The 26,521-nt window shown below is 41.1% G+C and overlaps 2 protein-coding genes and 1 long non-coding RNA gene across 3 annotated transcripts in view; all 3 read left to right on the top strand.

Moving 5' to 3' along the window:
- LOC309701482 (uncharacterized protein) overlaps positions 1-26,521 on the top strand; it is a 2,150,955-nt gene that overhangs the window by 201,361 nt on the left and 1,923,073 nt on the right. The gene's annotated exons all lie outside the window — the stretch shown is intronic.
- Positions 4-2,374, top strand: LOC309701554. The gene is made up of 2 exons (XR_014275092.1): positions 4-551; positions 849-2,374. It is a non-coding gene; the product is annotated as an uncharacterized lncRNA (long non-coding RNA).
- On the top strand, positions 7,354-9,537 carry LOC309700207 (uncharacterized protein; the record flags this gene model as incomplete). The annotated part of the gene is made up of 6 exons (XM_082523655.1): positions 7,354-7,389; positions 7,502-7,573; positions 7,673-7,791; positions 7,875-7,935; positions 8,026-8,120; positions 8,556-9,537. The coding sequence occupies 6 exons, from the start codon at positions 7,354-7,356 to the stop codon at positions 9,535-9,537; spliced, it is 1,365 nt and encodes a 454-aa protein (XP_082379781.1).

Raw genomic sequence — 26,521 nt, forward strand, 5'->3', positions numbered from 1 at the left:
ACACAGGTGCGTTATTCTGTTGGTAGCAAAATATTATGGCTAATAAGATCATTTTCAAATTTAAACAGCTAGTGTATGGTAGCTGCACAGTGCACTTACATTTATATTAAGCAAGACAAAGTTTGGTACTCAAAACGTTGGAAAATTTAAATTACCTAAACATATGTAAAATCTGATCCCTTGATTTAGGTTAAACCAGAAGTGAATGTTTTTATGTTATGTTTTGAATGCAAAAAAGATGATGTATTAGTTTGTCTTTACCTCCATTATGGACATATATAATGTGGTGGAAACCCTGCCCAACAGGTTAACTATTCATGTCCATGTGATGATTAGTTGGTCTTGTGTACATGTCTATCTGTGCAGTGGATATGTCATTCATTTTGCGTATAATGTGAGTTTCTGTCATCCTAAAGTATATCTGTTTTCTCTTCCTGTATCTCTGCCACTCTCTACAGAAGGAAACCATTGAAAAGGGGAGGGAGTGTGTCCTCAGGGCACTACCTTTTTACCTGAATGAAGACCCAAGCATCCTCTTCAAAGAATAATTGGTTGGTAATTTTAGTTTAGTTTTTTATCTGTATTAAACCAAATTTTGAATAACTAATGTTGTTGCATGTTGTAATGTTGTTGTTGTTGTAATTTGCATGGAACCTGTTTAAATGTTTTGGGAAATCTTCTTGTATACCCAAACTATTTATATTTATCGTTGAATCTGTAGTCTAAAATAGTGGCGCACTGGGGTGCATGTTCCTAATATTGTGTTTACGTCATTAAAGGGTAGCTTTGGCCCTTTTTCTTTCTTTTTTTAAAACTGGATGCCATTTTTCTATGTTTTTGTGTCTAAGCTACAGCTGTTCAGAGGGAGCTGGAACAAATTACCCTTGCTATCTTTACCATCGAAAGAGCTGATGCCAGCACTCCTCCAGCCGATGTGGGTATAACCATCTAGTGTGTCCTGCATGACCTGGAAGACCTGGCCTCTGCATGTGCACTCTTAATGGGTGGGATATATGCACTGAATCTCAGTTAACCTCAAGACTGAAAGCTAAGAGACAATCAAAAGTATTGAGATTTAAAGGATTTAATTGAGAGATGATACTGCACCAGAAATGTTGAAGGGTGGTGTGTATATTAGCGTTCAAGGCATATTGTTATGAGGTGGAAATATGTTCATATTCAGTTTGTGTTACATTGTGTGCATTGTAAAGGTAATTGCAATACATACTAAAAATAAGGGTAAGTTAGGAGGTTGATCTGATATCCTCGTGTTGGTGTTGTTCCCAGATCATCATACTAAATGTTGTTCCAGGATCAACATTGCAAGTGACCAATCAGAATGTTGTGACGTCATACTTTTGCGACTTCGGGAAAAACCGGCGTAAAACAAAAAACTGTACTTAAGCTGCGTGAAACCGCCTCTGTCCGCCGATCAACTGACCCTAACCCTAACCGTAACCCTTTAATAAACAGTAAGCAGAATTGATATTGTCCTTGCAACATTGGAATTTCATAAATGCACGAATGGCTTGGAATAGAATAACGTCACAACAATGTGATTGGTCACTTGCAATGTTGAACCTGGAACAACATTTTCATGATGGTCTGGGAACAACACCAACACGAGGATATCAGATCATCCAAGTTGGGAATGCAGGATGAATGTATATTTTGTGGACTTTTAAAGACGAACAATTGTTTCCATGTTAAAATGTTTCCATCTGAAGTTTTTTGCCCAAACACTGGTAAAATAAATGTTGACAGTGGCGAGTGTTAAATGGTTACTGCTGTGCTGTTGCAAAAAAACTGAACGCTGACAAGCTGTTTTATTGTTAGACCATAATGTTGGCATGTTTTGTTAAAGTTTTATTTGGGATGGTGATGTAATTTTCTTTGATTGCTAATATCAGTGGACTATTTATTATTATTATTATTATTATTATTATTGTTGTTGTTGTTGTTGTTACATTTTTTTTTTTTTAAATTGTGGCTGTTGAGGTGGACACTTCACTTTGCATTGTTAAAGGAAAGCACTTCATTGGCATTGTGTTACTGGACTGACCCTAAGCAATCATTGCAAATAGCAACTTTGCTATCCATTTTAGACACTAAAAGAAAAAAACACTCACAGACCTTACTAGCATCACATGTGCATAACTCAAGTGTCATCTTATCAATGTGTTATGTGATCTTCAATGCGTTTTTTTTTCTTCTATTTCTGGTAGATACAGACATTTAATTTAAAGTCTTGATGTTGCATCTGTCTACATACTGTTAATTACTAACCCTAATGAGCTGTTGTGTTTTATTTTGGACTGGGTTTACACAAATGCTCACTGAATGTGTTGGCAATAAAATAAATTTTAAAAAATAAGTTGGATGTACTTAATTCATTTGTGTGGAACCTGTTGACAAAATAGATTTATGTAAAACTAATTAATAAAGCACAAGGTGGCTGAAAATATAATATTTGAATTAATCTAACTTAAATTTAACATTTTACTGCCACAAATAAGAAATGTGTTGAAGTAACTAATCTAAACTATCTAACCTGGAAAATATATCATCTATGTTCATACAACATAACTTGATTTAGTTAGTCTTAAATATGTCTTGTTAATCTTAAGTAGTTTTTTTTAAATTAGATGAACTAAAGATTTTTGCTTTAAACTAACATAATTCAATTTCGTGGAACCTGTTGACAAAATAATTTTAATTAAAGTCAACGTTTCATTTTTTTGAGTGCATTAGTAGTAATACCTACACTTTTTCTGATTTCACTTTTCTAATAGTTTCACAGGCTAATAGTTTTTAAACAGAATAGCACAAACAACATGTATCCCTTTAGAAATCAAACTGTGATACTTCTAAAAGCACATATTCACACCTAGCCACACTAGCACTGTATCAACCCCCAATGTTCCTTTAATGCAACTAGCCCTATAATTATCTACTAGTCACAAACACACTGCAACAGTAAGACTTGTTGATTACACATAGATGATTTATCTACTTTAGGAGCATTTGACTTTTTCTTTAGCGCTCCGAAAAGACACAGAGGCTAATAGTTTTAAATAGAGCACCACAAACAACAACAGGTATTCCTTTAGAAATAAACTTTTCTGGTGTTACTTCTAAAAACTACAGATTCTTAACTAGTCACACTCTGCAACAGTTAGACAGAGTGGGTTACAGTTAGGCCCCCAACAGTCAGCAAAAGAAGTCATAAAACAATAAAAGAGGCTCCCTTTATCAAGAGCATCCCAGCACTCACACATCCCAACTGTAGTTCCATAGTTTTTCCACCTTTTTCATTACAAACAGTTCCTTTATCTTATCTTATCATGTCAGAGGTCAACTGAAACCATGTCCAACTGAACCTCCAAAGGTTTTACACCTTTTCTTACACCCCACACCTTTATCTCTGCAGGCAGACAATTACACCTCCTACTGACTAACTGTACCTCTATAGTTTCCACCTTTTTTCATTACAAACTGCTCTTTTATCTGTCAATTACACTTTCTACAGACCAACTGAACCTCCATAGGCTTTCCACCTTTCTTCTTTACATCCTGCTCTTTTATCTCTACATCTCAGAGCCCAACTGAAACCAAGTCCACCTATATAAAAACACCCTAATCAGAAACCCTGTATTTTTCCTCAGCACTTCACAACTACCGCAAGGTATAGCGTTTGAACTTTTTACTTTTTCGGATCCCAGACACAGCGGTGTGAGGTACTTAGCACACAGTTTGGACATGTAGATAACATCGTTTGTTTGGAACACAGCAGCAGAGAGGTAGAATTCACACGAGTTTAATTTAATCAAACCTCATTTTACGGATCTAAGTGGCTCCTCATCACGAGCCAATTCACCATTTTATTTAAATATCTGAATTTTCGGAATGATGATCCAAGCGGGACACAGAGGCTGCTAGTTTTAACACACCAGAATGCAAATATAAATAAAAGCCTGACTATCCTGAGAGCTGCAGCGACACCGTTCTTTCACACGGATGCCTGAATGTGCGTTGGAGCCGACTTTGCTACCCGCACAGAGCGTTTCTGACCTACGGGCGTTGCTTATACAATAGAGAAAAGCAACAATACAGCGCGTTTCTCTGCTCCAAGACATCCCAGGGCCTTTCACAAGGTAAGCATGTCTGTTATACCCAGAGCATAAATGTCTGGATGTCAGCGCTGATTATTCAAACCCTGTTTAAAATGTGACACATATGTTGTCTGAAAACAAATCCTCTAAATTTGCAAAGTTACTGATTTAAAAATATATTTTCAAATTTTTAGTTGCATGACAAACATATGATAGACTCTTGAGCATATTTATTTATATAGCTACATTCACAATGGTATAACCGTGCTAAATAAAAGATGCCCAAGCACCAATGCACTCTAATGCAAACCTCTAAAAAAATAAATATTCTTCTTAGGAAGACCAGAGAGCAGGGCATTACAGTAATCAATACGACTGGTAATAAAAGCATGCATCAGCATCTCCGTGTTGGCCCGAGAGAGAATAGGGCGGACTCTGGCTATATTTTTTAGATGATAAAATCCAATTTTGGTTACATGTTTAACATGTGGGATAAAACCAAGCTCAGAGTCAAAAATAACACCCAGGTTTTTCACTTGTAGCGAAGGACATAGTGAAAATGCCTCTAATTTAGACAAGAGTTTCTCTCTCTGAGCCTCAGGACCGGTGCATGGAGGGCTGGGGCCTCTTCTGCCCCCCCAACGGAGACCACGTAGGTAGTCGGAGGCTGTAAGACAGTGGCTCTCTGGAGAAATCTGATATCTCAGGAGGATGACAGGATTCAACCAGAGAAGCTGCTTCATTATAAACGAGGTTTATAACTGAAATCTATGATACACATAAACACCCGTCCATGCACTTAAGTAGTGAGTGAGTATTCACTCCAGTGATGAGCTGTGAGAAAGAAACTGCACACACAGCGATCGGGCGTTATCAGCGACCATAAGATTATTATTGCCAAGCAAGGACCCGCAGCTCGAGCAGGCTGAAGAAATCCTTTAATGCTGATGCAGGCTTCACAGTGTAGAAATGAGAACTCTAAGAAACAAAACAACAGAAGTCATGTATGAAACACAACACAGTTAACATGTGAAGCACTTACAGTTTTTTCTGATGGCTTGAGCACATTTTTTGTAACTATTGGCAATTTTTGCAAAACTCTACACACAAGTAAGAAAACTCTTCACCCAATCAGCAAAACATTGTAGTTTCCTTGTAAAAGCGAATAAGCCTTAACTTAACTGATTAACTCTCCACACCTTTGTAAAAATGGTATTTTTGTGTCCAACAGTTAACACAAGCCATCATCTACTAAGCACACAATGCACCAACTACACACTGATGGTATGAATGAAAAACACATCTGGCTTTTGCTTTCTCTGTGCACAAGGTGGGCCATGTCAGATTGAGCTCATACTTCTGTTATAGATCCATCCAGTGCTACAAGTCTTTGTGCAAAGTGACTGTACTCACCGATTCTCATTTCAAAATGTCCTCATGATGCCTGCTACAGTGTAGCAGCTCGAGTTAGGCTGGACCCGTTGGCCAGCTTCCCTCAGGGTCACTCCACGGTTGATGACATGGTCCACTATTGTAGCTCTGATGTCATCAGCAATTCTATTTCTTACTCTTCTTACCCGTCCTCTCCCCCCTCCTCGTCCTCCTCTTGCTCCTCCTTGTCCTTGTCGTCCTCTTCATCCTACTTCTTCACCTCCACGTCCTCTTCCTCGGCCTCCTCTCACTCTTCCTGCTCCCTCCATTGTACTCCACACACAGAGCTTACCTGTATCATAGTGCTTAGGCTGATTGCAAAGTGAACTAATTATCTAAAAAAGCTTTCACATGTGGCAGTGTGCCAGACAGTTGACAAAATAGTGTAAATAATGGCCATAAATGTGTATAGTTTTGCTAGGAGTGCGTTGATCATTTGGAAATTGAGTGCAAAGCAGTGAGTTGTGTTTACAGTTCTGCAAAAAGAGTGCTGTGCAGTGGATTGTAGCTACAGGTTTGCAAAGTGTGTGTTACAAAATGGCAAACTGAGTGCAAAGCAGTGTTTGTGCTTTTAGTTTTGCACACTCAGTGAGTGGTTTTGCTATAAGTATCAATAGTTTTAGGAATTGTGCTGTAAGAATCACAGTTAGGGTTTAAGCATTCAGAAAAACCTGTAATAAACGCACACGCATGCGTCTTCAGCATTACTGGGTTTCTGCAGCTCCTGGTTTCCTGTTTAATACATTCACACAAGCAATCAAACGCTATGAATCGTTCCACAATGTTTGCAGTCACTTTTCTTATCCCTCCTGACTCAAGAGCATAAAGCGATCTACGTTAGCTCTGGGAATTCTGACGGTCGTTCAGTAAATCTTTGTTTAATCTCTTTATTTGCTTTTTGGAGAAGTGAAGGTACAAAAACCTCGTCAATCAAATTTGCTTCGGTGGACAGAAAACAGCCGTTGTAGACTGTTTGGGGTTACCTTTTATAAGTATTGAATTTTCAAAAGTGAAGTCAGTTCTTCTGACCAGGTTCAGACCAGGATGAACACAAGTATGATACTGGACCCACTAGAGAACTGGTCCCAGCTGTGGGTTCACCTCCTCCTGCTGAACTCATAGGACAGACTCTAATGTAGCATCACGTTCATCGGTCACTCCTGACCTCCTGTGAAGCATGACGAATGTGTAATTAATGACTTCAGTATTTGGGGGCATTATTGCTCTAAAAATCATATTAATAGTATTATTATTATTGTGCTTTAGGCTGCACTGATAACGCAGAGGTCTCTTCTTCCTCTGGGCTGTTTAAAGGGCCAGTTTGTCCAAAGCTGTGTATATACCAGCTGCTGTCAGGCTTCAGATGTCTGCATTAGTCCACAGTCCACTGTTTGTAAGCCATTGCTTTACTGCAAAAGTTCCCATCTACTGTAAAGAAATGGAGATAAGCAGGCACATAATATGAAAAGGCATGCTGTAGCTGACTTTGCCTTTTCTGATCCATCGGTTTGTGTGGCTCTTTCCACAGGAGGGACCTAACCCACACTTTATTTACTTATATGATAAGTTTAGTGGAGTGTAGTGCAAAATACACAGTGTTTACTTTTAATTTAACAACATGAAGCTGCATCAAGTTTCCATGGTGACTGCTCAAGAAATTCTGCATTCATAAATAAACATCAGACTGTCAAAAGAGCTCATCTGTGCGAGACCACCGAGCTGAGAGCATTTTCAGGTCCAGATCCCCCGTACGCCATCGTTGGAGAGCAGTTGACGTTTTTCTTCCTGACTTTGATTTGAACACGTTTAAATGGAAAAGAGTCAAGGAATCTATAAGCCTATCAGGGTATGTGACGCTTTTGCTTTTCAGTAATTTGAAGAATTTGATGTCGTTTTAAAAGTTGACAAACTGAAAATCATTTTAAGTAACAATGACTAAATTGCTATTTCTTTGACAGGTGTTGTTCAACACACGGATTTATGAATTAGCTGTAAAGATCTGCTGGTATCTTCCGGGCTACAAGGCTCAGGTTAGACCCAGATTCATGCAAACCAAAGCTGACAGAAAATATCAGGTCATTTCTGAGGACCTGAGAGTGGTGGTGATTAAATGTCTCCTTTACTTTTAGGTTGCGATAATGACGGAGTTTCTCAGACTTCAGCAGGAAGATCTAATTCCACCGAACCTCACTGCTGAAGATCTGAGAGATCTTTTGGTGGAGAAGAGCAGGGAGACGCTCAGAGAGCAGTGAGTTACTGTCACACCTGAAAGTCTGTTTGTGATGACGTGTAAGTGCTGAGAGAAAACCTCTGCTTTGCTTTCTTTTGAAGGCTGTGGGAGTTTGAGTTAGAGGATTTTGACGAAGAGGAAGCCAAACCTCTTCTAAGGCTGGTAAGACGAGAAAACCCACAAGACTTTTTTTTCATTACGTGCACATAACCTTTACACATAAGCGCACTGTAAATGTGTTTTCTGTTTCAGGTGTGGGCGGTGAACGTCAGCAATAAAATGAGGGACGTTGAATTTGAAGCCAGGTTGCTTCTTCAGTTCCCAGAGGCCGTACCTCCTAAATTTCAGTGAGTCACATGTAACATACAGTTATTAACCCTGTAAGACCCAACCCATCAAAAAACAGCCAGAAAATTCAGATTCTTTGGAACTGAGATGTTTATCAACCCTTTAAACAAAAGCCACACATGAGTTCTTTGCTATGTCATGTTGTGTATGATTTACTTTTATTGTGTATTTATTTTTTGTATCACATTTGATACACTGGGTGTTTTTGGCAACTTTGTGTTAACGACAATGTTAACTTTAGACTAAAAAAGAGTTTTGTCCACAACATTTAGAAATTATAGCAAGTATTGATCATGTTGATGAGATCGAGGTCTCAGAAACTCATGTATGATACAAAGGTGGTTACAGGGTTAACAGTCCAGCTACAGTGTTTCAATATTTAAATGATGCTTTGAATATGTTTAACAGATAACTCTTATCATGTTTTTCTACAGAGCACCTAAATTCCTCAGCGCGGTGAAGGATTACGTTGAAATCCTGAAAAAGAAGCAGCAGGAACAGCCTAACAGCAAACTGCTCACCGCGCAGGAGGTAGTGGTCGAGGTAGTTCCCCGCGTTCTCCAGGGCTTCTGGGAGCTTCCTCCTCGTCCCCTCCTAAACATGGCCTCCCAGAGTCTAAGTATCCTCTCCACCAGTGTCACCAAGGCCACTTTAGATCGTGTCTCCAAGAGCCTCACGGCGATGGAAACACAGGCCGTCTTCACCCGCTCTATCCGAGACGATCTGGTCGACAGCATCCTGACGGAGATTAGACAGAAATTTCCTGAAGAAATTCTGTCTATCCAAGTTGCAAACTTTGCACCCCTGTTGCTGAAGACCATTGCTGATGTAGCAAGGATCCGGATATGTGAAATCTTTGAGCCCCCTTCAAGTCCTGATGTGAAGAGCACAAATGGTGAGCGCTCCTCTGACGGCCTTTCAGTGGCAAATGTTCCACCAGCCGAAGAAGCTCTGTCAGAAAGTGTTGCAGAGCCCGACGTTCCCTGTGAGGAACTTCTTTCTGAAAGGGCATCCAGTCTGAGTACTCGAGACCTTACGATCGAAGGAGCTCTGTCAGAAAGTGTTGCAGAGCCCGACGTTCCCTGTGAGGAACTTCTTTCTGAAAGGGCATCCAGTCTGAGTACTCGAGACCTTACGATCGAAGGAGCTCTGTCAGAAAGTGTTGCAGAGCCCGACGCTCCCTGTGAGGAACCCTATGGCGAGTCCAAATCCTGTGTTGAAGGTGAAGATCATATGATCAACGGATCTTGTTCTGAAATTGGGCCGGTTCCTGATGTTCCCTTTGAGGAACCTTTTCCAGAACCTGAAGCCAGCATGAAGTCCGAAGACCGTCAGAGCAAGAAGAAGAAAAAGGGCTTCTTCAAAAGACTGAGAAGTCTGTTCTGCTGCTGTTGCAGACCAAAAGTCACCGACTGACACTGAAGCTGTGACCCAGTGTTGGTGTTGCAGTAACTCTAAATATGTAAATATGTTCCTTAATGATTGTTCTTCATGTTTTTGGGGGTTTCTTTAGTTTTCAGTGGGCTGGGTGTTTTTTCTCCTCCGTGTTCTTTACTTGATTCTTGTTCATAGTTCCTGATTTGTTTTCCTAGTTCTTGTTTCTTAGTTTGTAGTTTCTTGAGTCCACCTGAGTTTCCAGCAATAAAAGCTGCCGATTCAAGTTTCATTCCACGTAAGAGTCCTGTGTTTGGGTCCTACTACCTGCCTGTCACAGCACACCATGACAGAAACTTTATAAACTCATTCATATTTCTACACGAGTCTCCAGCTATGTTAAAGATTTTTTTTCTTTCAAACATTTGTAAGAATCTCTTATGGTTCTCAAAATACTTCCACAAGTCCAGTAAGTGTAGTGCAGTAACATATTGATGGTATTATTTTTAATAATTATTTATTATTTTTAATGCACTTTGAACTGAAACTGGTATATAAAATGTACTTCCTGTAGAAAATGCAGTGTGAATGCTAATAGCTGAATAGCTTGAGTTGAATTTTTATAATTGCTGAAATCTTTGGTGAAAAACATGTTACAGTTTTTGCCCGTTGCTTGAACACATTTTGCAAAACGTCGCTCATTGTGCCAAAACTCTAAACACAAGTAAACAGGACACATCAAAATATACCATTCACATCTGTGCCAAACTGAAACTCTGCTGTCAAAACCTAACATTCCTCTGTCAAGATGTAACTCTGTTGACAAAATGACACATACTTGCATCACATGCAGATCAGATCAGGGGGACACACTAGTCTACTTCATATAAAACACTGCAGTCTTTCATTGTCATTGTTTATTCTGAAGGCACATTTTCAGGAGACACAAACAACCAAAAAAAGCAAATAGGCCTACTCAATATTGTCCACTGCAGCACCATGAATTCAGATAAAGCAAAACACAAACATAATACAGTAATAGAAAAAACACTATACTGTACACACAAAAAATCATGACAATTGTGCATACGTGGGCTCATGGATCCCGCCGTCTGTTGGGGTCTGGCCACAGGACCTCATCGACATCGCAAGCAGTGTCTTCTCCCGCTGGGCACCGGGGAAAATATCCTCTTGCATGTCGAAACCATCCATGGATTGCTGTCACCTGAATGTAAATAGAAATATATGTGGTGGCCCCTAGAGACAAAACACGTACAAACTCCAAAGCACATTTCTAGCTTGAACTGAACTTCCAAAACAGAGCTACCTAGAACAGCGGTCCCCAACCCCCGGGCCTCGGACTGGTACCGGTCCGTGAGTCGTTTGGTACCGGGCCGCGAGAGTTGAGGCTCAGGTGTGAAATGTCTGGTTTTCAGGGTTTTTATTGCTTTTCAGCGTTATTTTGTTATCGTTTTTATCATTAACTCGGTTTTCCTGGGTCTTTTCACGTGTGTTATGAATAAATCTTCTTTTTCGGTACCGGTACTAGTTTTATTTTGTTGTATTTATCCGTGACACCTTAAAGGCCGGTCCGTGAAAATATTGTCGGGCATAAACCGGTCGGTGGTGCAAAAAAGGTTGGAGACCGCTGACCTAGATCACGTAAATTACACAATTGAAAGCATGAAAGCATATGTGTATTGTTTGTGTATTTATGCACAAGCATTCATATATATTCAAATCATTAAAAAAAAAAAGTTCATTTGCCTGTTACTACCACACACCAAATCTGGTCGTTGGTACTTGGTGAACTGAGAGACACAACAGCAGAGGTCACTATTAATGCTATAAAAGAGGCCTTTGCAAGACATGCAGTTGCCGAGACTGTGGTATCGGACAACAGGCCGAAAGTTTCATCAGAACAGTTCAAGCACTTTGCTAAAGAGTACCAGTTCACACATGAAACGAGCAGCCCCAGGTACCCCCAAGCCAACGGGGAGGCAGAACGCGCTGATCGTACCATTAAAGACTTGAAAGGACTGTGACTACAGCAGAGCACTGCTAGCGTGCAGGGCCACCCCACTGGAACATGGGCTCTCACCGGCACAGTTGCTCATGGGGAGACACCTGCGTACCTCTCTGCCACAAGCTGCTGCGAAGCTGGTGCCAAAGTGGCCCGACCTACAGGCTTTTCGCGAGAAGGATGAGGAGGGGAGGCGTGAGCAGGCAAAACACTACAACCGCAGACATAGAGTCAGGACAGAAGGTGTGGATTACTACTGAAGGAACCACTGGAGCAGTAGTTGGACCTGCCAGTGCTCCCAGATCTTATGTGGTAGAGACAGACAGGTTTTCTAAGGAGAAATAGGAGCCACCTCACACCAACAGGGACTGTTACCAGATCTGGTCGAGCGGTGAGACCTCGTGTAAGATTGGATGTGTAATTCTCTGAAGTTATCCATTCAGGCCCTATTCAAAGCTGGCTTAGGCTGTTAGAGATGTTTACAATTATGTGTTTCGTTTAAATGTAAGTGAACAAGTGAGAGATGTGTATCATTTTAACGTTTGATAATGCTCTGCATTCCTGTTCTTGTGAGCTGAGTGAGTCATTGTGAAGTATGTCTTTAGCTAAAAGGAGGTGTAGCAGGAGACTACTGTACCCATAAGGCTGTGTGTGTGTGTGTGTGTGTGTGTGGGGGGGGGGGGGGGGGGTATGATCTAAATTATAATATTGCTGACTGTCTGAGGCAAAATTTCCCCAAATCGAATCGAATCGAATCATGGATTGAATCGATTCGGGCAAGGGCGTCGATTTGGCATGGACGGAGGGGACATGTCCCCACCAATATCCAGCGATTATTGAATTGTCCTCACCAATAATTTGATCTCTTCGAGTAAAGAAAAGCAAACCTGATAGAAAGAAGAAAAAAAAATCTGTCAACGTCTCATTCACCCAGCGGTGCCGAAAGAGTTAAATTACGTCCTGTACTGGAGTCCTACCTCATGTGACAAATATGGCCAATGTGATTGGCTGAACCTTTCAGGGAGCTCCGTTGAGTTTTAGCAGCGGCAAGCCTGCGCTCCCAGGAGGAGAGGAGGATGGCAGCAAAGAGGAAGAACCTGGATATAAGAAAGTATTTTTCAGAGAAACCTGTAAGTCACTTAAAGCCAAGTTCACTCATAATGTCACGGTCTGGCTGGCAGACCGTGGGGGTGTAGGGAAGGAGGACACAGGCGCGGTGCTCTATGTACAAGCAGTGCGTTTATTTACAGCGATGGACAGACATGACAATAAATCCCGTGCTCTCCCGACTCCCGTGACGTGTCCTCTTCCCAGTGCTAGTGCTCCTGTCTCCGCTTCTCCGTGATGAGCACCCCGTGCTCGCTGTCCTCTCGTCTCCCCGTAACTCCTGGGGACATAAGAGAGAGGAAGCCGTCAGACACACAATAATGCAGCAGACTCAAACTAGGAACTGGTCGAGAGACTGACGTGAAGCCACGCAATGATCCAGCGTCGGAGAGAGCTCCACCACACTCTCAAATAGCTCCTCCGACAGGCCTGATCAGCTGCAGGTGTGGCCAATCACCTGCCAGGGCCACACACACACACACACACACACACACACACACACACACACACACACACACACACACACACACACACACGTCTACAAGCAGGGAGAACGAGGGACAGCAATACAAAATACATACATTATAATATTAGTCCATAACTGCTCAGGGTCCTGGGTCTGACACATAAAATGTGTCCGTCACAATAACGTTACAGGCTATGCTAGGCTTTGGCCCACATCAGTCTAAAACTGTATGTAACCATGAATAACGTGTTTTGGAAACTAACAGCACAACATGCAGCACTGTTAGTTCTCTCAGTCTCAGAGCAGCGTTTCTAATTCTAATCTAAGTGAAGCTGTCAGAGAAAACAGCAGCCTCGAGCAGCCAGGATATTAGTTTACAGAGGCTGTTAGAATTATATGTCTAACGTTAAAATGTTGGTGACACAAGAATTTCATCTTAATGGCACTGACGTATTCATAGGTCATAGTTATGATTTTGCAAATATTCCACCTTGTAGTGCAGTTTGCACAACTTGTTTTAAAAATGCACTCAGCCTACAAACATTACTGATCAGTCAAGATCTGCACAAAGTGACAGACACACTGAAGCAGCTCCACATTTTATTCTTATTGTCATGTATGTCCTATTTGTCAGGTGACAGAAGAAGCAACACAAAGCTCAGAGAGCAATGGTGACACAAGATCACAGGTGGAATTGGATGATGACGCAGAATGAGAAGAGCGAAAGTGGATCGCTAAATGAAACGGATGAACCAGAACTGGTTTGTAAAAATGCTGCAGCTTCAGTGGTGTGGAACTGGTTTAGCTTTCGTCCGTCAGATACACAACAAAGCACTATTTTTGGTAGAGCATGCTAGCGGGTCGTCGTTATTACCGTGTTGTTTGGAAAATACGGCGCACTTAAAATCAATCCTTTGATTTTTCTGAAAGTCGACAGAGCCCCTTATAACCCCGTGTGCCTTATGTATGAACTCTGGTTGTGTTTACTGACCTCGAAACGATTTTATGTGCACGGCGCTCGAAAATCTGTCAGATGTTTCAGTACGACTTTGCTAAGCTACCACCGCTTGATGGATTGTCGGAGCGTTACGGCTGTCGTAGGCAGGAGCCTCGCGGAGTGAGCCATGTCTCCGTGACGACCAGGACACAGCAGTCACGGACGATTGGCTGTGCGGCGAGAAGTAGGTTCAGTTCGTCTATTTTGTTGACGACCGACCGTGCGCTGGTCAGAAAGATGCTCGGGAGCGGTGGTTTGAAAGGCTGCTTCTTTAGCCTGGCCAGCAGGCCCGACAGGCATCCCCGCTTTTGTTTGCGTTCCTTCCGCCGCCTGCGTTTCTTGGCAGAGCCGATAACAATCCACGGAGCACCCGATGTTCTCGCTATCTCCGGGGGTATGTTGTGCACCCTCTGATAATCACTGGTAATGGGGATCTGGCTGTTATATCCGATCTTGCATAATTCCAGATGGTTGTAGGAAAATTTGGCTTCACAATAAGGAAAACAAAAGAAGAAGAAAAAGTGGAGAAACAAAAAAGAAAGGCACCCAAGTGGAGAGCATAGAGCCGCTGCGTCTGTGCGCGCCGCCATCTAGTATACTTCTTCTAGTACACAGCCTGGAGGTGTGTTTGGTGTCATTGTCCTGTTGAAAACTGGTCCCTAAATGCAATTTCTCAACGAGAAGTTTGGGCTCGGGTGAGTCTGCGTGCTGAAGATATCTACCTATTCGGAACCATGGTAACAGGGTTCTGGCTGATCGGAGCTGGCTTGAGAAAGCGGAACCGGCTGTTAAAACCCCCACAAGGCTGCCCGCTGGGATTGGAACGATGGGAGAGGCGTGAGTTTCTCAAAATGGGCTCATTGAGTCAGCACGGATAAGATCTTGGAGAGGCTACGGCTGCTGTGGATACTCAGAATAAGATCTCTGACTGCAGACTGGATACATCTCGGAAGGGCTCGCTCGGAATAACATCTCTGGGCACAAATTGGATGACATCTCGGGGAGGCACACTGCCGTGAGTTCTCAGAATCGGCTCCTTGAGCACAAGAATGACAACATCACAGAACGCAAGTATGGCGAAGCTCGCGGCTCTCCAACGGGAGATTGAGAGACCAGTGTTGGACTGTAGAACTGCTTTGAAATTCATATGAGCTGTTTGCACTAAAGTAAAAAGCACCATCACTTATGCGGAGTGAACTCACCCCCCTCTTCATGCTACACAGAGTTGTTACAGACCTCCTAGAATGAGACATTCTTTCAATCTACAAATGATTATATACTTCTATGCATATATAAGTAAATATTTCTAAGCATAAATGACAATCAACAATACAAAACCTATCACTCCCTATTCTGGTATTTTAAAGAGTACTTAGCAGAAATATTAAACAACCTAACTAATAGGGTTGCAAACTCCCAGCAAAAAAAAAACTAAAGGGAACCATCGCCCACCCTCTGCCTCGTGATGCTTAATCCACATAATCGACTTTAATTTAATGCATGTATTTAAAAAAAATGCACAGAAATCAATTATTTTTCAACAACAATTAAATAGATTCAACATCTTTCTTCAACAGAACTGCAGACTGCACAGATGGTATCTTCCCAAAGGAAAAAGTACTATAACTTACTAGGGTATATATTAGACTTAATAGTTACTATATACAATATTAGATTTCTATACATTTTACGTTAGATAAAAACTTTGGTTGTAAGATTCAGATAATTATTTATTAAAAGCGAGACATTTTAAACGAGAATAAGAAAGAAAAGTATTTCTTTGTGCCCCCTTTTCCCTGTTAATGCCCCAGCTGGCCCCCTGGCAAAACCGTGCTAGACCCGCCCCTGCACAGTTACCAGCTGTCAGCTACTTATAGCATTAGGCATTAAAGTAATATTAAATAAATTCTAACAACAGCTTATCAAGCTTAAACGTGCTGCTGTGGTTTATCTGCTGGTTTCCTCTTTCTGGCGCAAAGTGGGAAACAAACAAGAGAGACGGAACTTGCGATCAGCTGATCATTGATTAGTTTCATGATTGAAGTAGCAGCAGGAGAGGGAGGGGGAGAGGAGGCGCGGCAGTCGCTCCATATATCGGTTGTTAAGCTTAACGTGGGAATGCGTTACAAACATTGAGAGAGAAACTTACAAACTTGCTTTACTTCTCTAGGACAGCTTTCACTGAGAAGAAATGCCGATTTGGAAACATGTAGCGAGGCGCTAAATGCTCCACCAGACAACCGAGAGGTCTCTTGTTGTCACATGCAAGAAAGCATGCTCTGAAGAATATCCAGGTAGATAACTGTGGCGATATGTTGGTTATATTACTTTAAAGTGCAACTGGCTAATTCTTATTTTAGCCAACTCGAAAAGTAAAAATGATGCAACGACCTTGAAATAACACATTTATCTCACTGAAACATGTCATTTAAATAAAAACATTTACTGAAATTAAAATAAAGATACTGAATATAATATGGCTCAGATTTAATGGAATATAATGATCCTTTTGTGTTGCTGTTAAAGAAAGGGATAATGTGTGATTACTGTTTTTAAACTATGGGCTACAAACTAAATCCTTTTATTATTTCTGTCCTCGGTTTTAACTCATTAATAATCATTAGGATGAAGCCCCCTAAAAAACAACGTAAAGGTCATGAAAATGTAAACAATTTGGCATTTTGATGATGCATCATCCACATTAAAAAGTAGAGATCATATCAGCACTGTATTTACTTGTATCGGAGACATAAAAAATCTTTCCGTATCGCACAGCACTACAGAAAGCTCTTTTCTAGGGTTGTATTAAACATCTGTAACTACCGTAACTCCTGATCCATTTCCTCAATTAAAAGAAGTCCAATGATTCCTGAGAGCAGCAACTCTGCACTTTTCATTAATATTTGCATCATTACGGTAATCCCAGGTACATTGTTGCAGCAGCCCCGTGAAGGCAAAGGTTGAGAGAATAGTGAGTGAGCGTGATGGAACAATGTTATCACACGTTTGGCTTCTTTTTACCATGTTTGTTTCTTTTGTTCTTTCATGTGTTATTTACCAAGATTTGGATGGTGTTCTGCCTCGAGTTACCATAATGTCCCTAACATCACAAAAAAAGCACAGAGTTGCTGCTTTCAAGAACTGCTGGAATTTTTCATTTGCCCCAATGGTTCAAGACTCAAGTTAGGCTAAAAACACTGGGACCAGTTTAAATGGGTTCATCTGTGTCAGCTGCATCGTCACTGCTGCTCTTATGTTATGTGTTTTTGTTGAAAACTAGGTGCTGTTTGGCCTTAATGATGTCAAACTTTTCATTCACTTGTTTGCTCCTAAATACGTTTCTATTGCAGGTCTTTTCCAGTTGAAAATGTGAGTGAGCACTACACAAATTACTGACACTGAAATACACTGAAAAGAAAAACAACTAAACTAAATCCAAACAAAAACAACTAAACGAAGTAGTTACACACGTTATAGAATATATATACTGGGCATACAAGCCTGGCCTAAGCTTTCTGTCAGGAAGACTGCAGCAGTCCAGGAGTTGGGTTAACTGTCTTTAAGTCCCACAGAAGAAATGTTTACATCAAAGTGCTTGCCAGGCTTAATCCAAATTAGGTACAGCCATACTTGAACTTATCATTGTATAGTATGTGGGACTATGAGCAATGGTTTTCTGGAAACAGAAACAGGCAATTTTATCATTAGTAGAGTCACAAATAACTAGAAAAACAATTGAAAACATAATGTACTCAACACAGCAATATCTCACAATATCCACAAGGGGTCACTATAGCTCATATATTGCCTAAATAGCACGTATGTGTGCTATATCTGTGCAGTATGTTCTGTTCTTTTCTAATCAGACAAATAAGGCATTGATTCTCTGAAAACAGTATTTCTTATAACTCAGCAGTATCATGCATCATAAAACAATATCATTCATTCACCATAAATCAGCAGTCTGATGTAATACAAATCAGTCTGATAAATCAAATAGTTATCACCTTCTTCTAAGTCTGGAGAATAATGCAAACTAAAACTACATAATAATTTCACAATCTTTAATTAGGGGTACAACGTGGCATAAGATAATATAATAATCTTACACTCATAGTTATGTAATTATAGAAATTTATAGTCTTGAGTAATAAACTGCAGCAATATTGATCTGACTCTAAGTTCTCATCACGAAACTCTTCTGATCATTTCATCTGAGCACACATTTGAGTGAAGTCTCACTTTAGACCACACAGATGTCAAAGTGAGGTCTGAACAAGACGTCACTCTTCAGTGTCGGGGACCCACAGATGCAGATATCACAGCATTAGAGTGGAGCAGACCCGAGCTCGAGTCAGACGGCTCTGTGTTCTTCCAAAGCCATCACTCAGATGAGAACTATCAGCACGAGTCCTTCAAATGCCGAGTGGAGCTGAGACGCTCATCCATGAAGGAGCGAGACGTTTCTGTGATTGTGAGGAACATCAGCATCAGCGATACAGGAAGATATGAATGTAAGATTACAGCCAACCACAGCATCTGTGGTGAGAGAGTCATCAAGGAGTTCAGGCACTCCATCAAGCTCACAGGCACAGACTCAGGTGAGATTCTAGAGTTGCAGGGCTTCCTCCAGAGAAGCTGTTAGAAACACAGCTGCATCTTCTTTCTCTCACACACAGAAAAGAGTGAGACAGAGTGAGGCATCAGGGAGTTTAATTACCAGCTTTAAGACAAATGAATGAGAGTGCTGAATGATAGCACTCATGAGTGGTGCAGCATGCTTTAATTACTACCCACTAGTGAATGTGTCAGCAGCTGAAACTGTATTAATGGTGATTTAAAGAAACGAGTCCCAGTGTGTAGACCAGGCGAGCTGCTTCACTTGTAACACACTGGCAGAAACCCCAAGTCAGTTAGGATGACTACCTGAACATTTGAATGTTTCCACTGGTCACTGAGGTGGTACGTTACAGGGATCCAGTCTGTTCATTTACAGGACTCTACTAGAGAGTCTACATTAGTAGAGTCACAAATAACTAGAAAAACAATTGAAAACATAATGTACTCAACACAGCAATATCTCACAATATCCACAAGGGGTCACTATAGATAATATATTGCCTAAATAGCACGTCATACAAATTGCCAATCATAAGGCACGGACATGGCAAGCTAGCCACAGTTAAACTAAACAATAGAAAAGTCCTTTATTTGTAATACCGCTGGATGTAATGACTGCGGGAGATTACAGCCACTGCTATTAACTTAGTGCCAAATAATCCTACCAACATGGTATCAAAGAACTGAGGCATAACTTTAACATGCACAAACAATTATAACAGCTTCATGCGAGTCATCCTGCCAAAAGGACTAACACTCACAGGTTCATAAACACACAACTTAATCACACGAAACAACTGCGATGCTCTGCAGTGGCACCTTTAGTCACTCCCACTCTGCGTGCTGAGCACATGCCCACTGATACGCTTATTTCCTTTGAGTGTGCTTGATTTCTGCCTCTAGACATTCTGAGGCCGAGTCAGAGCAGGAAACTTGAGCACACGTGGTCTCATTAAATCAGACAGCTGGAGTCATTTAAAAAGGATCTTTTAAGCAGTGCTGTCCCTCAGCTTCATAGTAGATCCATCTATGGATCAGTTTGAAAATCCTAGCTGTCTTCTTTCTAGTTATCATGTTACAAGATTTTAAGAAAACTTGAACGCTGATCATGAGTTGAATGCCACTGATCTTCAAAATCATCCAAGCTTTTTGATAAATGCACACAAAAGTCGGGTGTCCATGCCACCCGCATGCAAGGTGACAAAAATACCCCAATCAGCCTTTCAAGCTGACAGCTAAAGAAACCATTTCACCAGATTTAGCTTCTTGGATATTGTGTTCACTATACTGTGTTCAAAATGTACTTCTCATTTAATAGAAGAAATGTAATCATGTCAATATAGAGGATTTCAAATTCTCACTCCTGTTAATTAAAAAAAGAAAAAAGTAGGATAAGACATGAGAAACTCCTTGAAAAGGACAGTCTCCATTATAGCACCTCATGGAAGCTTTGTTAGACGACCTGTCATTAAAAACTAGAAAGACCATCCAGCATCGGGAGCTTTCAGACTTCCAGGTATGACAACAAGCCTATTGCTGGTTTGCCCACTCTGACTGTGTCAGTATTTGCTCCACATACCAACTGCTCTGACCCTAAAGTAAGCCAGAATCCCACACAGCCATATGTAGGCACATTCCAACCACAAAGAATAACTGGGGATTCTTCATCCTGTAAACATCCTGAACAACTGGTTTTGGTGGTTTGATGGGAACAGATCCTCACCTGATCAGGAATACCAACGATCACCCCACCACTCATGTCTTGTTGGGAAATGTTTGCAGTCCTCAAGCTGTGAAAGTCATCAGGTGCAGCAGTCATGAATACCATGTAAACATCCCTGTTGGTAGGACAAAGAAATAACAGTGGGATTCATTCGAGAAAACAGAACTTGTTTGATTCCCTGTCTGACAAAAAGAAATTAATGCAACGTAAAAATTAGATTTAAAAAATCAGCAGCATCATATGTAACCATGTCCTAATTTACATATTGTTATAATTACACAAAATTTGTTCTAAAGCCCAAACTGCTCCTGGTATATCTGACTTTTAGCACCTCCAAGCCTGTAGTCATCTTGGTTATTAGTTAGGCCCCTCCCCCGTGTGTCGCTATGTGTATAGGCACTGTTAATGCTAGCATGAACAGATCATTCTTGCTGGCTGTTGTAGTGGCTTGAGCTAACTCTCATCCCAACTGTTTATATTTGGTTATAGGAGCTGGAGTGGGCATTAATGCTCCACAATTTACAAGCTGGGACCTGCCGCTAATCCATGGTTAAAGCCTTTACCCACATCAACACTGCAGGCAGAGGCTAACATCTGCAATACTATTAATAATTACACATAACTGTAGCAACAACAAAGAGAGGCTCGAACAAGAAAGGCTTGAAACCCTTAGAAAAGACTGATCAGAGTTGGTTCAATGAACTCTGATCATGTTCATTCGGAGTTAAGCTCGTGTGTGTTTAGAGACAGAAAGCCATCATGTTACCAGGATTCTCCAGAGAAACACAGAAATAAAGAGCAGAGCCTCCATCTTCATTTAGTGGACAGAGGAATATGATCACAAATCAGTGTGGGCCAAAATTTGTATCTTAAAAACTAGGAGGGGATAAAGTTATACCAACATACTGTAATATTTTATAATATACACTAGCAAACTTTCATGCTGTGTGTGATATTAAAAATATTGTATTGTGTGATATCACATTCTATTGTGATCCAGCATTTTAATCTGACCTTTGATTTCTAAATGCTTCATTAAACTGTCAAATATACAAATATAGACAACTGTGGGATTTGTCTAAAGTATTTGCATATGCCATAGAAATGTTAGCACTCACAGTTTACTGGGCAAGGTTTATGCAACGTTTCAACAAGACCAGTCCACTTATGACAAACGCGATCATACGAGCATTATAGTACGATGCAGTCTCTGCATGATATGACTATCTATTCAGCTGTAACCTGACAGGGACAAAGTCTAGGAGACAGAAACTGAAGATAGACACCATTTACTGATGGACCTGTTATATTAGGTGACAATTCCACGTGAAAGTCAAAAGAAATGAATACATACAGGGCAAGTCTTTATGAGGCAAACATGATATGCATCTCACACGAAAGCGATTTAGGTGATTTTCTGTGAGAAATGTGTAAAAAGATCCGTACTCTGAATTTCAGATACTATTGATCTGTTTGTTGTGTGTCTGAGGGTTTACGCAGGGACGTTGTGTGTAAGCACTGATTGCTACAGTAGCATCCAATCAATGCTTACAGTGCAAAGAAACTGGCCTACAGTCTGACAGCTGCATTAATGTCTACACAATCTAAGAGTTTGAAAGATGGACACACGTGAGATGATCATAAATCCACAACAGAATCCTTTCTGTCCTAACATACTGATGAGAAAATAACTGAAGCACTCGTGTCAAGAACAACAACAAAAAAGGGAAACATGCCTAACTTGGATTTCAGTGATTGTGAAAACAAACATATGCAAATGAATTTCCTCTGTGCGCTTTGCCTGATTCAGGAAATCACTATCAATCAAGTTGAGTGTGAGTCAGTGAGTATGTTATGTTCACATAGACTGTTACCTCAGGGGCTGACTTACCAGATGAAATGAACCTTTATGGAACGGAAACCCAGAATTTGTTTCAAGTCACATTTTAGCTTAACCTGCATGGTGGAAAGTGCCTGTACCAGAGACATGATTGTTGCTGCTTAGGTTAAAATATCTAGTATATGTCAATAATGTAACAAAAAAGAAGAAGAAAATCTGTGGCGGTGTAAAAGTCCCACTAAATGCGTCTCTCGGTGTACATCTAAACTATATAACGATTAACCGCCAACTGTGAGTTCAATTTAAATTTTCCTTTACAAATGTGTGTTTGTTTAGGAAGGAAAAAAATGTGTGCACACAGTGTTCGGCAATATAGACTCAAAGGCAGCACCAAGACTGGCACGAGACTATTTCCACTGCACTGAGGGTGGGAACTCCAGGCCTCGGGGCCGCTGTCCTGCAGGGTTTAGATGTGTCCTTGATCCAACACAGCTGATTTAAATGGCTCATTTTGAACGTTGACATATACATCAAGGAATGGACCAGCCACTGCACTGATGTTAAACCAGTTCAGAAGTTCATTTATCATCATGAACCACCAATTTATGAGCAGACAAACCAAAGTGCACTCCAAGATTCAGTTGCTTGTAGAAGCACGTTTAGCAGCAACAGCTCAAAGTCATTGTTTTCTGTATGACTATCAGTCTCTCACATCATTGGGGAGTCATTTAGGCTCACTCTTCTTTATAATGTTGCTTCACTTCATTGAGGTTTGCACAAATTTGTTTATGCAAAACTCACGACCACACTACTTCTATTAAGCTGAGCTTTAAACTTTCTAAAATATAAAACCTGCTAGACACCGGTGTTGTGCCAAAAAGTGATTGTCTGCCAAAAACTGATTTCTGGTATTTGCCAAAAAGTGATTGCTCGTATTTAAACTGCTATAAGTAACTTGTTGGGCTATAATATGTGAAACATATGTCAAATGCTTCCCTCATGGATGACATAAAGTCATCTTGAGCCACAAACAACATTCGTGTAACAAGGTAGAAGCCGCGATCAGTTTTTGGCAGCGACTTTTATATAACCTTTATTTATGTAGTTAAAAAAAATCTCATTAACATTAAACATGTCTTTTGAAAGAGTAAGTTGGCCAAGAGGACAGCAGCAATGGCAGCAAATATTACAATAGTTCAGTAAAAATATTTTAAGTGGGGATAAAGGAGCGGATTGGTTATAATGTAAGTACAGGGTGGGCCATTTATATGGATACACCGTAATAACATGGGAATGGTTGGTGATATTAAAGTCCTGTTTGTGGCACATTAGTATATGTGAGGGGCAAACTCCTCAAGATGGGTGGTGACCATGGTGGCCATTTAGAAGTCGGCCATCTTGGATACAACTTTTGTTTTTTCAATAGGAAGAGGGCCATGTGACACATCAAACTTATTGGTAATGTCACAAGAAAAACAATGGTGTGCTTGGTTTCAACGTAAACCTCCAGCAGAACCAGGCTCAGGGAGGGGCGGGGCCATCTGCTGACCGGTTGGGGTGAGAGAAGGAAGACAGGATGAAGACATGCTGTGGAAGCGAGACAGAGATTAATAACAGATATGATTCAATGCAGAGAGGTCTGTTAATACATAGTGAGTGAACCAACCAACCACAGCATCTGTGGTGAGAGAGTCATCAAGGAGTTCAGGCACTCCATCAAGCTCACAGTCACAGACTCAGGTGAGATTCTAGAGTTGCAGGGCTTCCTCCAGAGCAGCTGTTAGAAACACAGCTGCATCTTCTTTCTCTCACACACAGAAAAGAGTGAGACAGAGTGAGGCATCAGGGAGTTTAATTACCAGCTTTAAGACAAATGAATGAGAGTGCTGAATGATAGCACTCATGAGTGGTGCAGCATGCTTTAATTACTACCCACTAGTGAATGTGTCAGCAGCTGAAACTGTATTAATGGTGATTTTGTCACGGTTCTGGGTCCGTCGGACCCAGTAGTTTGAGTTTTATTATGTTTTGGTTTTAGTTTGCATCAGGGATTGTTTTCTTGTTCTCTTGTAGTGTTGATTATGATGATGTTTATTATTTGAGTTTCATGTTTCTGTGGTGTTTAGGATTTGTTCTTCAGTTGTGTCTGCTTAGTATTTGTCTAGCTCCATGTGCCATTTTCTGTCTGTCTCTCTATGTCGAGTTTGTGTCTTAGTGTGATGGTTGCTTGTTCCTGTTTTATTGTGATGGTCTGCGTCTCATGTGAGTGTGTTCAGTTTTACCTTTGTCTCGTCTTGTTGATTATTCCCAGCTGTGTCCACCACCTGTGTGTAATTCCCCTGTGATTCTCTGTGTATTTAAGTCATGTCTGCCGTCATTGTAGTTGCTGGTCCGTCTGTGTTTCCACCCTGCTTCATCTGTGTGTTTCCCTGCAGTCTACCATCATCTGTTTCCGCCCGCTCTCATTCATGTCCAGGTTCGTGTTCTATAGTTAGTTTGTTCCCAGTTTAGTTTAGTCATTGCTCCGTTCGCCGTTTGTCCATTTCCTTTTTGTGTTTAATAAACCACCCTCACACCCATACAAGTGCCTGCGTTTGGATCCTCCTTTATTTTCCACACGGCTCATCTCACTCGCCGTGACAGTACGCAGACCATCACAATAAAACAGGAACCATCACAATAAAACAGGAACAAGCAACCATCACACTAAGACACAAACTCGACATAGAGAGACAGACAGAAAATGGCACATGGAGCTAGACAAATACTAAGCAGACACAACTGAAGAACAAATCCTAAACACCACAGAAACATGAAACTCAAATAATAAACATCATCATAATCAACACTACAAGAGAACAAGAAAACAATCCCTGATGCAAACTAAAACCAAAACATAATAAAACTCAAACTACTGGGTCCGACGGACCCAGAACCGTGACAGATTTAAAGAAACGAGTCCCAGTGTGTAGACCAGGCAAGCTGCTTCACTTGTAACACACTGGCAGAAACCCCAAGTCAGTTAGGATGACTACCTGAACATTTGAATGTTTCCACTGGTCACTGAGGTGGTACGTTACAGGGATCCAGTCTGTTCATTTACAGGACTCTACTAGAGCTGCTTTGCATGACTCACAGTTGAAATAATGCTTCTTTGTCTGATGCAGGGCCTTGGTTCACCCCATCAGTCGTGCAGGGGGTCGTCTGCTCTGCAAAAGTGCACTTTAATGTAAACTGTGCAGCAGTGCTGCAAACTAATCCAGACGAAATAAAAGCACAATGTCAGGAGCTACTGCAGTTCAGCATCAAACGTAGGCCAAATCAATCATTAATATGATTTTCATGATCATCTTGTTTGTCTTAATGTTCTTATGATTCAAAGAAACATCCAGCAGCTGTGAGATCGGCTGTACTGATTTAAAATGAAGTGTGTACGGCCCCAAAGCCTCTGAATGAGCTGCAGATGTGTTTCAAACTCCTGTAACAAAAGCAAACATGTCTGCATACCGGCTAACTTTGTCCACACACTGTTTCTGCTCTGCAGGTTTCACAGATGAAGATGCAAATAGTGGAGGATACGGGGATGGAGGAGATTGGGTTGGACTTTCATTAATATTTTGTCTGTTAGTTTGGGCTGTTTGTTGTTCCTGCTGCTTCCGCTGTCGTCATAATTACCTGCAAGGAACTAAAGCCATTATAGCAGCATCCTCCTGAAAACAACATCTGCTCTGCTTTTCCACAAGAATGAAGATGCAGAGGTCTGGCTTTAGGATCTGAGCTCAGATAACATCTGGAGTTTAAAGCATCATTTTAATCTTCTTCTGCACAAAATGGCTCAGTCGAGTGCTGCCAACTCCAAGAGGTTTTCGGAGGATCGGGTGATGGAGATCTATAAAGTAGGAGTAACATTATATAGCTACTATGTCAAAATTCTATAGTATGGTATATGATATGGCACAGCCCTGCTGTAAAGATCAAATGTGTGACAGTGAAAGGTGCTACAAAGAAGTCGGGAGAGAAATGCTGCAGAAAAGTCTCTTTAGCAAACAACGAGCAAACATAAAGCCCGTCCATTTCACATTTAAGGCAGGTAGTATGTTTGTTTTTCTAATGTTGACAAACTGACCCTCCATCCATCCACTTCTGCTGATCCTTTTCAGGGTCGCGGGGGCGCTGGAGCCTAACCCAGCTGTCTTAGAGCGAGACAGACTGAAGACCTGTCCAGTCCGCTGTCCCTACTAAGTGCATGT

The sequence above is a fragment of the Aulonocara stuartgranti genome (genome assembly GCF_965226115.1).
Source record: "Aulonocara stuartgranti genome assembly, chromosome: 23".
Lineage (NCBI taxonomy): Eukaryota > Metazoa > Chordata > Actinopteri > Cichliformes > Cichlidae > Aulonocara > Aulonocara stuartgranti.